Source organism: Trichoderma camerunense (assembly GCF_050948025.1).
Source record: "Trichoderma camerunense strain CBS 138272 chromosome Unknown V8C40scaffold_2, whole genome shotgun sequence".
Lineage (NCBI taxonomy): Eukaryota > Fungi > Ascomycota > Sordariomycetes > Hypocreales > Hypocreaceae > Trichoderma > Trichoderma camerunense.
In genome coordinates, this window is record NW_028145368.1 from 1,325,232 (window position 1) to 1,341,128 (window position 15,897).

Genomic DNA, 15,897 nt, shown 5'->3' on the forward strand with positions numbered 1-15,897 from the left:
GTTATAGGTAAGTAGTTCACATATCTTGGTTCTTCTACTGCATCAAGTGTTATGTCTTTTGTACTGCATTCTACAAGGTTATTAAAGGTCACCGAACAGAGCTTGATATGGAACATTAATTGGTGGCAAAATCTGCTTGGTTCAATTGTCTGCTAAGCAGTATCAGCTCGGTGAGCCCAATTCTGCCATTTTTATAGCTATCTAGTATCCGGTAAAGACTGTCCAATGTGCCAATGTCCTCCTTCCTCAGGCTCATAGCCCCCTGGGCCTATTGTGAATTCCATAGTCAGAATTGATCTAGAAATAATCTAGAAGAGCTTGTGCTCAAGGGTCATTTCGGACTCGGGCTCGAGACCAACGCAGGCGCGGAAGATGTTGGTCAAAGCCGCACGCTGCTTAGCCAGAGCATTCACAACAGGGGTTCCCGGAGGAGTGAGAGGAGCCTTGAGCATGTAGCTCAGGACGCTCAGAACACTGTGGAAGTGCTTGAACTCGGAGGTCTCGTGGCCGTCGTTAGAAGCAGCCTTCCACTGGATACGGGTCATCATCTCAGCCACCACGACGAGGTCAATGATCAAAGGCGAGGCCAAAAGAGAGTCCTCGCAGATGTTGAACAACCTGTTGCCATTAGTTAGGGTTCAGAAAGATATTGACGAGTGAAGATAACTTACGAAATGGTTTGGTGGCCACCGAGGAAAATCTCAGCATAGTACTCGTCGAGGGCACGCTTGTTGTCACCGACAGCGGGCATGTACTTGATGACAACGCAGTGGTCGGGGTGCTCGCCCTTCTTGTACAGGATGCTGTTGGCCTCAACCATGTCATCAACGACGTTGGACTTGGAAATCTCCTTGGAGCGGAACTGCTTCTGGGAGCTCAAGTTCTTGCCGTCGTTGTTGCCCAGGTGGTTGTAGCTGGCAATGGAGGTCAACTTGATGCCGGCGTTGATGAGGAAGTCCACAAGAGCCGACTTCATCTTGGTCTGGCCAGACTTGAAGTCGTCGCCACCAATGTAGGCGTTGTGCTTCTCAGCAAGCTCAATAGCACCGGGGACAAAGGTGTTCTGGGGCGAGCCGTTGATGAAGGGGGCACCTTCCAGGATACAGGCGACAGCAAAGACAGTGGAGGGAGAAACCTCCTCGTGACCCTGCTCAATAGCCTTGAGAAGGTTATCGGCGGTGTCGTTGACTCCGTCGACGATGTCGGCGTATCGCTCAGTGTTGGCAGTCCACAGGACAACGACCTTGTCAAGACCGTTGTTGGCCTTGAAGTCACGAATGTCCTTTCGGATCTGCTCAACGTGAGCGTTGCAAGCCTTGGAGCCCTCAAGGAGATTGTCGGCTCGGTCCTCCTGGTTGGCAGCAATGAAGTCAGGGTAGTAGATGGAGGGGAGGGGAGTCAGCTCAGCCATCTCCTTCCTGACGTGGGCCTTGAGAGCAGGCTCAAGGACCTTGGCGCGATCCATGGCCTGAGCCAAGTTCAACGAGCTGATGTCCCAGCCTCCAATGACAAGGTCGTTGGGGTGGACCATGGGCAGCAAGTTGTGGAAGGGGATGTTGATCTCCTTGTTGGTCTTGGCATCAGTTCCGAGCTTGACGGTCGAGCTCATGACGACGGAGCCGTAGTAGTTGGCCTCCTGGACGCCCTCCTTGGTGTCCCAAACAAGGTTGCGTCGGTTGGCAATGATACCGGCGGTAACAGTGGTACCGTTGTTACCACCCCAGCCGACAAGCATCATGCCGACCTTGGGAACCTTGCGGTCGACCTTGAAGTCGTAGAGCGTCTCCTTGGGAGTAGCCACAAAGTTACCATTGGCGTCGGTCTCGACACTGGTGGTGCGATAGGTGTATTTGGATCGGATTTCCGAGTCCGTGTAATTGACATTGGGGGAATTGACGACGAAGGTGCTCGGAGCAGCACCAGTGGACGCCGTCTGGCGATGGGCATAGCCGTTCCCGTTCGAGGAGCCCGTGCTAACTTCCGCGTGGGGAGCCATGGCGGAAGAGACTTGGTCTAGTTGAAGTTGAAGGATTGTACGGGTTCTTTTTCTCTAAAATCGACCTTTATTTGGAAAAGGTCGAGTCCGCTAACCCTCCAGAGGCAGAGCAGCGGGCTCCGGCGAACGGGTGGTGAATCCTGGGATAAGGTTAGCCCATTGAACTGTAATTTTCGACTTCTTTTCTTCTTCTTTTCCTCCTGCCCTTTCATCTTGCTGGGGAAACACATACGAGTTAAGGAGATTGGAAAACGTCTTGTCGACTTTGGTGTGATCGAGGTTCTGACTCCTCGACCAACTGTAAACCTGTAATAAGGTGGGATAGAGGGGGTTTTGGTGAGCAAAGATTACAGCAGCAAAACAGCTATTTGGCTAAAAGTTTCTGAATAGATTCAGGGATTGAAGCTTGTTGGCTTGTTTGCAACGTGAACTTGAGTTTTAATTTTGTGGTGAGAGGGGAAAAAAGGTTCTTTAGATTAGCAGGGGGAGGGGTTTGGTGCTTTATAGTCAACATCGGCTCAATATGGCTCAGGGTCTACTTCTAAAAGACAACGCGTCCAGATACAACGGAAGCGCTAAAGGTGTCTAGCACCGCTAATAGGCCAACACTTTTGGAGGCTTGAAAATCGGGCTTGGCCTGACCCGCGCACAAGGCGGTGAAAAACAGCTCATGTTGGGACCTGCAGGATCAAATTACATTGCATGTCATGATTGGGCGGCCAGCGAACCATCTGCTGAAGTCGACGGCAGCCCGGATAGGACGGGGTGAGCTGAGCTACGCGGACGGACTTCGGGTCCATGGAAGCTTCCACGGCTTAGCAGAAAGATTTAATGGCTTTTTGCTTTTCAATCTCAGCTAAGGTACCTTACTGTAGGAAGGACTAATGACGAATTCCAGCAGTTAAGGTACGGGCTAGATGTGCTGAATTTCAGCCACGATAAGCGCGTGGGAATTAAGGTAGGGAGGGAGCAACTCCGAGCCGAAATCCATGGTGTAGCCCGTCAACGAGGCCACATCATGCATTAGCCGATGTACATACTCGCAACCCCGGAGCCGGAGGCCACCTATTTTCCTATCGAAACGGAGGACATATTCAATAAGTGTTCGTTTCCATCATAATCCATTCCGCCTTTATTTCACATTCTCGTTTTTCATGCTCGTTGTTTGTTTTTATTATTACTTCAGCTAAGCGACCGGGCCTCGGCAGCCACTCTGGCATGATGCAAGCAGCAAAATCAATCCACACTGCTCATCATTCTCCGTACTTTAGACCCTCCATACTACGGAGTCCTGTACTCCGTAATGGACCTGATAATCAATGTGGGGGGACGTTTGCTCGGGTTCCCCAAAGTGGCCCATCAATGGTCTGGAGCCATTGGGAGCTCTTGTGCTATCTGTTCTTAGTCTTTGACTTTACTCAGCCCGCCTTGCTCAGTGCGGGTGAAGTCGGTCGCAAACGGCGGATCCATGCGGACCTTGAGGCCCGAGATCGCGTGCTGTGAGCGAGTAGCTGTGTGTACCTGCACGAGTACGCATTGGCTGACATGTGCTAATGCAGACATTGGGTAGAGATCGCCATCGACCGCCTTTCCTGACCGCATTTATTGCGTCTGTTGGGGCATTTTGCCTGCAAGGAACTGGGTGATATATCGTAGCCGGGAGCATCGTGTATGTACGAACATACCGAAACCGCAACAAAGCTGCCAATCACTCCCCCCCCAATGGTCATGAAGCTGACAGCCAGTGTTCAATGCAATATTTTAGTCAGAAGCAACCCGGATAAACACGTAGAGCACGATGACACGAAGCAATCGACAAAGTGTGTGGACAGTTGGCGGCTTGGCATGCTGGCATCCTCCTGCAGGTTATGTATCGTATATGTTCTGGCTCTATCGATGTCCATGGCTCAATTGGTAAACGATACCTCTTGAAATATAGGTGGCCACAAGCTGTACCGTCAACAGGAAATTACCACACACCGCACACGGCTAAATGACAATATGCTTGTGTGCCCAAACTTGGCATTCAACGGACTGGAAAAATGCATCCGTGCCGCTACCCTGTATACCTACCTATCTTTCTGGGTTGGGACGGCCATATTACATGTTCTCCGTACTCGTACATGTGCTTCACCTTGTCATACTTGGTGCATGTACGGTACCCCAGGCAGCATCCAACGAGTAGGTATGGTTGCAGGCAGGGGAATATGATAAGACGGCATACCAAGTGCAACCAACGACATGGCCTGCGTAGAGTCGTTTCTCACTCAGCTCTCGCTGTACGCAAAGCTGCCCGTGCATCAGCCTTGAACTGATCTGCTGTGGTTCGGCAATTGAGCACGTGCCTTGAGCTATTGTTCAGATGACATAGGGCACGAAGACCTGGTCGGAAATACATGAAACCGAAACAGTGAAGCTCAAACAGCGTGTCATGTCGCAGATAGACCGAGATACTGCACCTACGCACGGCAGTGGCTGGACTGTCAAAACCCCCTGGTCACGGCATCTCCAGGGATATCTTCTAGTGTTGCAACCACGGAGCATTAGCCAAGGCAACGCGAGTATTACAAGTACTACCGCATAAAGAACGCAACATGCAGGAGAGTGCTCGTATGTGACTAAGGCCATGGACGCGAGCTTACAAGTACACGACCTCGACTTCGTGAGCATTCTCTCTTCCACAGAAAGTTATTTGGCCTGTTAGTGCTGGTTCACAAAGGCCACTCGAGTGGTGAAATTCCCGTCCTTCGAAGATCCTCTCTTCAGAGCCACTTGGGGACTGTACGAGTACAGAATAGCACACACCGACCAGGGCTGGCTTTGGATGAGACGCTGAACCGCCTCATGCGACGTGCCAGGGTCAGTGGCCAACCCAAAACAGAGGCCCGCCAGGATGGCCGTCGGTAGCAGCTCACTTTAGTAGGTGAAATCATACAAGCTTAGTACCCCATACTTGCTGTGGAGGAACGATACGCCGCAACGCAACCGAACAGAGATGATGATCACCGATCGGGCTCGAAAGAGGAAATGAGGACACCGGTGATGTGCTGTGCGGAGAACGGGCACGGCAGCGGAACGCAACGCCAGCCTCGTCACCTTGCGCTTCCCAGGTGGGCATAGCAGAGGGCATTCGCTGTAGAACCGAAGCTGCGCCGATTCTTGTCATGCGGGCGATGGAACCAACCAACAGCTGCCGTTCATTGTCTCTCTCTTTGACCGGTACCTGTATCTCCCAGTCCATATCACACACACATGCCTCATTTGAGACAAAGAGCCAATGTCCACGTGCTGCCTCTGTTCTTTGCAGCCTTCAAACAATGTTCCACGCGAAACAGCCGGCCGAGTCGAGGGGCGCTTACCGGGAGAGTTTGATACGGTCCAGAAGAAAACGTGAAAGGCTGAAGAATGAAGAGGAGTGACAGCCGTCCAATGGTTTCAGTGCATGAGCGACCATCTGGTACAAGCACTTGTGCACTACTTCGGGTGTGGATGGATCCTTCGACGTCGATTGGGGGTCTTTCAGTGGGCATGGAAATTTGATTATAGCGCCTTTGGCGACTCTAGCACGACCCTCTGACCACTGAGGCTCCCGTCCCTCCCCCGAAAATGGATCCATGGATTTGATCCATTTTGATCCCCTCAGCACCCTCCCCCCCTTATCAACACCAACTTGAACGCACAGGCACTGCAGGGAATCTGGCAGGGGTTCCCTGCAAGGTACGCGACCCAAAAGAGCGAGCAACATTGGCGCTACTGCGGGCCTCATTTACGCAGCTGTCTTGTTTCAGTGAACGCTCCGGGCTTGGTGCGCTGTTTGTTACAGCCTGCCGGGATCACGAGGTGGGAATCTTCACGGCGATGGGAAAGATGAAATGAAGTCTTGACTAAACGGGTGGAGAGCGAGCTAGTCCGTCTGATACGGAGTTAGTGGCAGGCTAACATGGCGAATTGAGCACCTGTTTGGTCTGCACCGCGAAGAGCCATGGGGATGCGTTGAGCAGGAGAATCTGCAGCGCTGCCCTTAGTCTGAATTGGACACCGGCCGCTGGCTTACGGTATTGGATATTGGACTGACAAACAATAAAGGGAGTGGATATCGATTGAGACGATGACAATACGACAAGAGGCCCGTTTGGATATTACGAGTACATAACTCATACGAGTACAGTATGGCCTTTCCCTGCCAAGGGAGCGGTCGTAAGGACCCTCGCCCGCGGTGTCTGGTCTGCCCTACCACGGTCCGTCGTGCGGGCGACTTTCTTGTCTAGGGTTTCAATTCGTGTGCCGTCAAGTGACAAAGATGCTGTGCGCCGTGTTCCATGTGCTACGGGCCTTCAGGTGCGTGTAGGTGTAGGTGAGTTGGGAGCTGATGCTGGGGCTCGACACCCTCAACCGTTCAAGTCTTTGTTGGTAGCAGCTGTTGCCCAGCCTCGCCTCACCTCGCCTCGTATTCCATTCGCAACTCGTGCCTCCTTCTGTGCACAACAAAGACGATGCCCATCCACACCGCAATCACCGCAACGTTTAGTCACGGCACTGCGAGGCTGCTTACAGGGATTCGCGACCTGATCGCAATTAGCTCCCACCAAAGAAACCTGGCCATCCGCAGGCCAGCGACAGGGACCGGGGCAACTCTAGTCAGGGGTCTGGCCCCCCCAGCAACTTCTTTCCGTGACCTCCACAACTCGAGACACTATGCGCAACATCACCGTTTGCAGGTAGCCGTTCCTCCAAAACCTGCCACCTTATTCCCCCTTCTGTCTTCCTTTCTTCCTCGCCAATTCATCTTCCTGGATACCGCAGGCGAGGTGTCAAGCGTCGACCAGCGCAGGAATCATCCGGCGTCTCGGCGTGGGCTTGACAGCTACCAGAGTATATCCTGACTCTCGCCGCCGCTCCTGTCAGAAGACGATTGCGATTGATTGCCCGGCTTTTGCTGGAACACGCTGTCGCCGGCTTCAGACGGCGAGGCTGTGTTTCAGCGACTCGATACCCGCGGCCTGAAGGAGCTGCGCAAAACATCTTGAAGGAGGTGGCAGAGACGGGAGGTGTCGTGTGCCAGCCTTTTGCTCGAGCTCTCGTCTTCTATATCACACAGACTGGCTGCCCGCCGTCTTGTACCAATTGCCACCGACAGCGATTGCTTCTGTAGCACGTGTCGATGCCGGCATCTCCAATGTTTCCCTTCACCCTCGAATAACACATTTTGAACCATACACGGAAGCGCTGTATCGCCAGCATGTCTGGACTCAGAGAGTCGGCTTTCCTGCCGACGATCAAGTGTTCGTCATGTGGCCTACAGGTCGAAATCTCCCTGATGGGAGAACACGTGTGTCCGTCGGTCGAGCGTAAGTCATTTCATATACGCCGTGATGTGGTAGTTGCCTGTGCTAAGTTGGATATTTAGTATCGCCGCCTCCTGATAGCAACGACAAGTTTGTAGAGCCGCCCCCCAGATCCGCCGATCGATTGCCTGGCCCGGTCGATATAGGCGCAGCAAGTACGATTTCTCGACGACTAAGTCTCCGATGGCAGCTAAATGCTAACTTTCCCTTAGATAAAATGTATATGGCTCCGGGACCGTTGACCCCGGTGAGCCAGCCTGGAGGCTCGCGCAGTCCCTCACCGATGACGCCGTACAGACCATCTTTTGCCGACCAGGCGAGAGATTTTTTCTCATTTAGCGCTGCTAAAGTAGACGAACCAGCTCAGATACCCGAAAAACAATCCGACGCGAATGGCCATCGCAGCTCTAAAAGCATGGCCGCCTTGACGTCCACACCCGCCTCCACCAAACCTCTCGGGTTCATGGAGCGCATGAATACCATTGCTCCCGGCCCCTTTGATGCCAGCCAGCGACCTTCCACTTCCCACGGAGCCTTTCCAGCAAAGAAGGAGTCGCTCTCCAGGTTTGGCTTACCTGTTTCAGAGGAGCCGGGTCGACTCAGTGAGAGACCGGGAACAAGCAGTTCCAGCTTGTCATCTGGAAGCAGCAACAACATACCATCAACCCCGAAGCAGCCCCAGAAGAATGGCTACGAAGGATTCGGCCCACCGTCGGGGCGCACCCTGGATCCGAATGGCATGGCACCGCCCATGAGGGCTGAAACTTTCCCAAGGCCGTCTCCTGGTGTAGGAGAAACCCCCCGGCGTCCATCTTACTCGAGCCCGCGATCCCGACTGCCTTCCATGGGAGCCGAAGGAGAACGACGGCCATCTCTGGCTCCTGATACGTCGAGGCGTCCACCGCCTCGCAAAAGTCTTATCCCCTCGCATTTGCCGACGGCCTCTCTCAACTTGGCCGAAGAATTCGGCGTTAGCAACCCGTACCACACGTCGTCGGACTCTGCTTCCTCGGGTTACTCTACTTTTAGCAACCAGAGCCAGAATACCGCGCAGACAAGCCCCCCGAGGTCTGAGGCGCGTAACAGCATACCGGACGCACTTAGAGTAAGGTCACAGGACAAGCCGCGGCCTGCGGATCTTCGACTCGACCCGGCAGCCGAGATACCTCTTCCTGCTCGATCCCCGGTACCGCGATCGCCGTATCTCATTCCGGAGGGAGAAGAAGAAGAGCGTGATGACCCGGCAATCCAGCCTGGTCTCGGCCAATCATTCAAACCCTACAGGGCATTTAGCCCAGCCGCGGCCTCGAATCCTACCCGACCGCCGCCGCCAGAGGCAGAAGTTGGACCCAAAAACGAAAGCTCTCCCAAACAGCCTTCCCCCAGACAATCTTCCCCTAAGCAGCCCTCTCCCAGGCAATCTTCTCCCAGACAGGAGTCTCCGAAGCAACCTTCCCCTAGACAGGAATCTCCAAAGCAGCCCTCACCTAGGCAATCTCCTCCGCGACAATCCCAGCCTGCACCGCCAGTATCACCTCCCAGACAGTCCCCCCTAAGACAGTCCCAGCCTACACCGCGTGAATCTCCCCGAAAGTCATCCAGAGACCTAAAGCCATCCAAGGATCTCAAGCTTCCATCTCGTGGTGACTGCAAAGCCTGCGGAGAACCCATTACGGGAAAAAGTGTTTCGTCTGCCGATGGGCGATTGACTGGAAGATATCACAAGGCCTGCTTTGTGTGTGCCACGTGCTCGAACCCATTCACCTCGGCAGAATTCTACGTTTTGAATGACAAGCCGTACTGCGAACAGCACTATCACAAGCTCAACGGCAGTCTGTGTGGAACCTGTGGACGCGGCATCGAGGGTCAATTCGTCGAGGACGAATCTCGTGTCAAGCACCACATTGATTGTTTCTGCTGCTTGGACTGCGGCCGACCACTTTCGGACGGCTACTTTGAGGTTGACGGTAGGGCCTACTGTGAACAAGATGCCTTGAGGAGGACCCAGCCGCCACCACCTGCTCCATATCCCCAAGGACCCAGGAGAGGCGGCTACGGAGGCCCGGGCCCCCGACCATACGGCCCTCCACCTGGACGTATGGGTCCAGGAGGTCCGGGACCTCGACCAGGTTACGGTCCTGGACCTGGCTTGCCCAGAGGACCAGGCCCCTACGGTGGACCTCCACCCGGCCGCCTCGGACCCGGCATGGGACCTGGCATGAGACCTGGTATGATGGGACCACCCGGTATGATGGGACCCGGTATGAGGGGACCTGGCCTAGGCCCGGGTCCACTACCCAAGATGAACAAGAGGATGACGAGACTGGGCATGATGTAAAATGCCTACCGTCTCAATCTACCTCATTGCCTAATGTCTTAATATCATCACCGTCGTTGTTCACTCTGCAGTGCAGAGTTGTGCGCGCGAAATCCCCTTGCCCGAGAATCTTGGAACCAATGCATAATAGTTTTGTTTTTGGTTTATATACCCTATTTCCTTTCTTTCTTTGTTTCACCGGTATATATACCCACAGCCGGCTGGGCTTGTTTGGTGGATATCTCTTTTGGTTAATCCAGTCATGCTTACGAATGAATCCGATCCCACATGCGTTTAGTTCATGTTTATATACTACTGTCCTCATCATAGATGGCGTTTTTTTTTCTTTGGGATGTACTGACTGACGTCTCTGATGAGTCGTTAATATGGTTGTTGGGTTCTCCACCAGAAAATTATGTGTGTCGTTTTTGTATTCCATCTTACTCCTCCATCTTTATCTGATACTATACCGTCTTATTCGGTCATAATGTTAGTGTTTGTCTACAATTGTCTGGGTCTGAATTTTGTGAATGATGTTAAGGCTGCTGTTGAACTCGATGTATGTGCATGTATCATGTCGATAAGATCGTGCAGCATCGCGGTGGCTTGCTGGATCGAGATAGCGCAAGCCTCGTCGATCCAAATGCAGCGAAGTCTTCTACCTATTGCAGGCGAGGTCGTCGAAGCTTGTCGATAAGCGTACTTGCTTAAAACAGATACAAATATAGATTGAATCAATTTCCGGTGATATCATTGGAATGCAGCGTCCTCTCTGTATGGTTCTGGCACGTGTTGCTCAGCTGGTGTTTTGGATATTGGTGAGACGTCCAAACAATGGATGTGTGCCGTAGCCTTGGGAATGCGGGTGATCGACTCGTCGCAGCTGGCGCATAAAAGTTCGTTTAGTGTGCCTGTATGCATACTGTGCTATATATCCTTCCTTTCTCCTACCTTATCCAATGAATATCAAAAAAGGGGGGATGATTGATGGATTAGAATAACTGTAATTTGCTGTGCATGAAGCCAGCCTGATTGCCATTGGAGCTGCCTTCTGTGGTTGGCCAACAGCAATAGCGCCCTGTAAATTGATCTGTGCTGTGCTGTTTGCTGCTCGTCCGGTCCTGTCAGCCAAGTGCCGCTTTTGGAATCGCTTCGTCCTGGCGAAAGCAACGTGCGAAAAAAAAAAACGGAAGAAAATGTCAACAGTTAGACATAAAAAATACAGTGTGGCACGTGGAGAATGAAAAGTCCCCAGCTGGTGTTTTATGCTTCTGGAATGGAGGAGAGGATGGAGAAGGTGGCGGATTTTTTTTTTGGTGTCATGATGCGGCCTGTGAGACTAGTCTTTGACGGGCTGTCTCTCTTATGCCTCCCGTGTTGACGGAAAAGTATAATTTGGTGTACACGCAAGTACCCACGACGTCACGATTCCCGTTAATAGATGAATAGAACCAGCATGCAGCGGTGAGAAATGGGCTCAGAAATGCTCATCGGTGTGTCCTTTGCAGATTGACTTGGTCTTTTTCTTTTTAAAACTGATCTTCAGGAGACGGTCCTCCCTTTGATACTTATGAGGAACCGCTGTGGACACGGATCTGTGGGTGACGAAATTGCCCCTGGACCGGAGGGAGCCACTTTGACCCACGGGAATGGAGCATTTGACAGAAAGCTTGCGTTTGGGAGTCGGAGGAGACGTGCCGACGTCTTACGCAAACAGACGGATGAGTTGATGTTCGAGACTTGAGATCGCTGCTAGGTCGGCACCAATAGCCGGATGTTGAAGAGCTTAGAATATACGATCAATGGATCTGTGAACTCCTTAGGTATGTAGCTACCGAGTATCTTGATGCGCAAGCCTCCTGAGCCTCAATGTCTGAGATGCTCAGCCATTACCTATCTGTGTTGGACCAGCACCTCCAGCACCCATCCAGCTCCATACGCGTAATCCGTAGAAATTCTTGCTCTGATCGACAGCATGAATTTGTCTGCAACACCACCTGTGGTACCCAAGGGCTGAATCAAGACTGAATACTGTGGCAAACATCAGCCCTCGTTGGCCAGCCCCCTAAGCCAACCCCGCTGTAATTTTGGAGACCCCCCGCTAGAATGTCGCTCATGCGGGCGGCCACTTGTGTAAAATTGATGGGCAGGATTTTGGTGTCAATTGCAGGTTGAGATTGCATCGAGGCGATTGAAGTTGTGGTTAGTGCCACTACAGCGCATTAGTTCCTGGTGTTACAGTGGCCACTCCCTCGCGCAATGCTTCCAAGGTTCCGCTATTTCCAGTAGCACGACATTCATCTCGCCAGCTTGTGCTGATTATCCCCCGATTCTTTCCTTTGACTCGCCTGTGCCACCATCCAACCCTTTCCTCTCTTTTTTCCAAGTTGCACGCGATAGCCTTCGTCCGCTCCCTCTACACGACAATTCTTTTAGAGGTTGGGACGGATCAGACGTCTTCTTCCTCTTCTTCATCCCTTTTACCGCATTTTCCTAGCCCCTTAGTCCCTCTTTTCAAACCTCTGTACCTTTACACCCCGCGACGGTGAGACTTAATAGAGAGCCTCCCATTTCCATTCCTACGATCGAGTAACCGAGCGCGCATCTTGTCCGATTTCTCCTACACACGGGATTCAATTGGTTACTGCCGGAAGAGACTCGGCAAGGCCAGCCCAACACAAACTGCGTCATCCGTCGCAAACTCTGGCAAACAACGGCCATTCTGTGCGATTTCGCAACATGCAAACTTGAGAGAGCTCTGGTAGCCCGCAATCACGTCGTATATCTCGCAACGCTCAGCTGTTCCAGCTAAAATCGACGACTGTCTATCGCATCGCGTTGGGATTTTCTTTTCATACGAAAGCATCGCTTCGAGGGGATTAACAAGATGTTGAGTCCCTCGCGCCGGCCCAGGCTGAGGATCATCCTCCTCATCGCCCTCGCCTCCATTACGTCCTATTACCTGCTTTTCAGCGGCCCGAGCCCTCGTTTCAACATTGTGCCCTATCTTCCTGAAAACACTCAGGGCAACCAGCCTACTACTCCTGCACCTGAGTCGCCTCAGTCCCCTCCGATGCCTCCTAAAGCACCCGAAGTGCCTCCCAAGGCGCCTTCAGATACCAATAGCGACACTACTCCTTCCAAAGACAAAGGCGGTGGCCAAGATGACAAGAACAACGATGCGCCTACCAAAGACGAAGGTGACGGCAACGATCAGCCCGCCAAGGATGAGGACGATGGCTCAATTCAAAACGGCAAGCCGTCTTTAGAAGAGAAGCCTCAGGACGACTCTAACAAGGAAGATGCCCCCAAGAATGACCCTCCCAAAGAAAACGAGAACCATGCTTCAGAGGCCGACAAGGAACAAGAAAAGCCACTCAACATGGATATCGAGACCTATAACAAGGAGATAGAAATGCTAGATGCTTGGGACTTGACTATCGAAGAGTTGAGGCAATGGAAGGACAAAGGCGACAAGGAAAATTATGACGACGTGGCCCCAGGCTACGAAACTGACGGCAAGGGGAGAGATGCGGGCACCATCAGCAGACTCCAGCATGAAAAAGATATGAGGAAAATGTGGAGATACGCATACAGCACCACAGCCAAGTAAGTTATACCTGTCTTCATCTATTCTAGAATGCGAAGTCGATGCTAATTGACATATAGCCTCGAATCTTCCGGCAAAATCTATGGTAATACTCTCTCGACTCTCGATTACAAGGAGAATCGCACGGATGCGATGCGACAAAAGCTCAGAGAAGACCCCCAAGCGGACGTTGGCTTCAGCGTCGATAAGCCCGTTCGCTTCAATCCGTACCCAAAGTACAATAGTGACGAATGGAAAAAGCAACGACACGCCGCTCACGTTCCCTGCAAGGGCCCAACTGGAGAGCCTGTCGAAGACCTGCTAGTCTTCAAGGGTCGTCCTCACAATTTCCCTGAGCCCAACTTTGGAAGCTATTCTTTGTTCAACATGGATCCCAACTTGTGCTGGGAGAGAGATACGCGACTTGGCCCCTATGGTCTACTCCAACAAACAAAGAAGGTGGCTGACAAAGTCGAAGTTATCGACTGGGATAATGTCAATTGGGGCGATTTGCAAAAACGATGCTTGGAGGCAAACGCTGCGAGATTCGATTTGAACAGGGATAAGAAGAATCCGTACTTGGACGTTTACCCAGAGCTTGCTAAGCCCGAGACTCCCAAAAACGAGACTCCCAAAAACGAGGCTCCCAAAGACGCCGATGACAAGGCTGCCACTCCTCAAAAGGATAAAGAGTCACCAGTTCAACCTCCCAGGGAGGACGACAAGACGGTCAAGATCAAGGGGCGGTCGCCGTTTGACTCTTCTGGCGGAGAGGATGAAGCCAAGATTGTAAAAGAAAAGCGATCCGTTATTCTGCTGCGATCCTACACGGGCAAGGTTTACTCCAAAAATGACAAGGAGACGATTCGCGCTATGATTAGCGAGCTTTCGCTCAAGTCTGGTGGTGAAATCGAAGTTGTCCTCCTCGTTCAAGTCAAGGATAACAAGCTCAATATTTTCGATGACCCCGAAGTATACCAAAGCGTTTTGCAGAAGCATATCCCTCCCGAGTTCCATGGTATCACCGTTTTGTGGAATGATAAGCAGGTCTGGGATATCTACACCAAACTCGATGAAAAGGCACGAACGGTTCACACGGCGCAATGGCTCTGCGTCCAGAAATTCAGCGCTGACCACCCAGAATTCGACTATATCTGGAACTGGGAGATGGATTTCCGGTTCACCGGCCACCATTACGATATGCTTGATAACATTGCGAAATTTGCCGCCAAGCAGCCGCGTCGAGGCTCCTGGGAACGGAGTGAGCGGTGGTACATCCCTGAATATCACGGCGACTACGATACGACCTTTCGCAAGGACGTCGAGGAGACTTATGCCGGCGATACTGTTTGGGGTGCCCCCGACCTGCCATTTATCAAGCCAGTTGGCCCCAAGCCTCCCGTTAAAACGCCCGAGGAAGATAACTATTCGTGGGGTGTCGGCGAAGAGGCAGACTTCATCGCCCTCGGCCCGATCTTCAACCCTGTCCACAGTAACTGGATCATTGCCGATAATGTCTGGGGTTATTCAGATAAAGAGCACAGGGCCCGTGATCTTCCGCGTCGCACCACCATCGTCACCCACTCCCGTCTATCGAAGCGTCTTATAGACATCATGCACATTGAGAACCTGCGTGGAAACCACGTTGCCTCCGAGATGACACCCCAGACCTTGGCCCTGATCCACGGCTTCAAGGCTGTTTACGCCCCGCATCCCATCTTTACGGACCGAGATTGGAACGGCAAATTCCTCAACCAATGGTTCAATCCTGGCCCCAAGGGAGAATCTGGTGGGTACGGAAGCCCTATGGGCTGGGGTAGAGAGCGACGATTCCAGGGCAACTCTTGGTACTATCGAGCAGAGCCGCCGAACCGGATGTACAACAACTGGATGGGCTGGGTCGACACAGGCATTGGAGGCGAGGAATGGGAGCAGGAACATGGGCGACCATGCCTGCCATCCATTTTGCTCCACCCAGTCAAGGATACAACGCCCACTAAGAAGGATCACAAGACTGGCTTCGAGCTCTTCTACGGTTAAGGAGCTATAAATCCGTGGCGGCTTCTCACTCACGGGTTCCGCCACCTCTTTTTTTCACTTCTCTTCATCTTCTTCTTCCCTATTACTGTCCTTTATTTTAGGATACCCATTTTTACATTTATTATTCAACGACGACGGCTATTGCCGAGTCGACTCATCCACTAACTCGTGGACCCTTTGAACCGGAGGAGGGATGTACTATGATTGTTGACACACGCAAATATTCATCACGGTACGAGGGAAATAGGCGAGATGCGTACAGCCCGGCGTTTTAGTTTATGATGGCACCGGATTCGGGCTGGTTGTTTATTTGTCCACTTTGTTCTACCTATTTGCATGACTGTATGGCGAGAGAAATTGTCTTTTGCCATGTGTGTAAGGAACTCCAACCGAACGGAGTTACATATTAGAAGATTGCATTGTGTCTTTCTGCATTGTTTCTGTATTGAAGGCATGAGGCGTGATGAGAGAGAAGCAGTGTTGACGTCGCTGCTCGTACGTATAATGTTTTATAAGAATTCATTGCATCAAAAATGAAACAAAAATTCAAGTGCTCAAATAACAGAGTGACCCTTTACGTGTGAATTGACCGTGTGCCTGACTTTTGTTG

The 15,897-nt window shown here is 52.0% G+C and overlaps 4 protein-coding genes across 4 annotated transcripts; 2 read left to right on the forward strand and 2 right to left on the reverse strand.

Annotated features, from left to right (window-relative positions):
- Window positions 1-44: 44 nt before the first annotated feature.
- V8C40DRAFT_232906 (inositol-3-phosphate synthase INO1) lies at window positions 45-2,545 on the reverse strand. Its single transcript, XM_083213237.1, has 3 exons — window positions 2,229-2,545; window positions 672-2,136; window positions 45-618 (listed from the first exon to the last, which is right to left on the reverse strand). The coding sequence occupies exons 2-3, from the start codon at window positions 1,994-1,996 to the stop codon at window positions 309-311; spliced, it is 1,635 nt and encodes a 544-aa protein (XP_083077840.1). The 5' UTR covers window positions 1,997-2,136; window positions 2,229-2,545; the 3' UTR covers window positions 45-308.
- A 2,308-nt stretch (window positions 2,546-4,853) lies between these two features.
- Window positions 4,854-6,124, reverse strand: V8C40DRAFT_232912 (uncharacterized protein). The gene has a single exon (XM_083213239.1). It carries the CDS (start codon window positions 5,760-5,762, stop codon window positions 5,352-5,354), a length of 411 nt encoding a protein of 136 aa, XP_083077841.1. The 5' UTR covers window positions 5,763-6,124; the 3' UTR covers window positions 4,854-5,351.
- A 494-nt stretch (window positions 6,125-6,618) lies between these two features.
- On the forward strand, window positions 6,619-10,217 carry V8C40DRAFT_232913 (LIM domain-containing protein). Its single transcript, XM_083213240.1, has 3 exons — window positions 6,619-7,344; window positions 7,404-7,496; window positions 7,554-10,217. The coding sequence occupies exons 1-3, from the start codon at window positions 7,236-7,238 to the stop codon at window positions 9,677-9,679; spliced, it is 2,328 nt and encodes a 775-aa protein (XP_083077842.1). The 5' UTR covers window positions 6,619-7,235; the 3' UTR covers window positions 9,680-10,217.
- Window positions 10,218-11,874: 1,657 nt separating this feature from the next.
- V8C40DRAFT_232916 (uncharacterized protein) lies at window positions 11,875-15,846 on the forward strand. Its single transcript, XM_083213241.1, has 2 exons — window positions 11,875-13,267; window positions 13,328-15,846. Exons 1-2 carry the CDS (start codon window positions 12,546-12,548, stop codon window positions 15,285-15,287), a joined length of 2,682 nt encoding a protein of 893 aa, XP_083077843.1. The 5' UTR covers window positions 11,875-12,545; the 3' UTR covers window positions 15,288-15,846.
- Window positions 15,847-15,897: the final 51 nt, after the last annotated feature.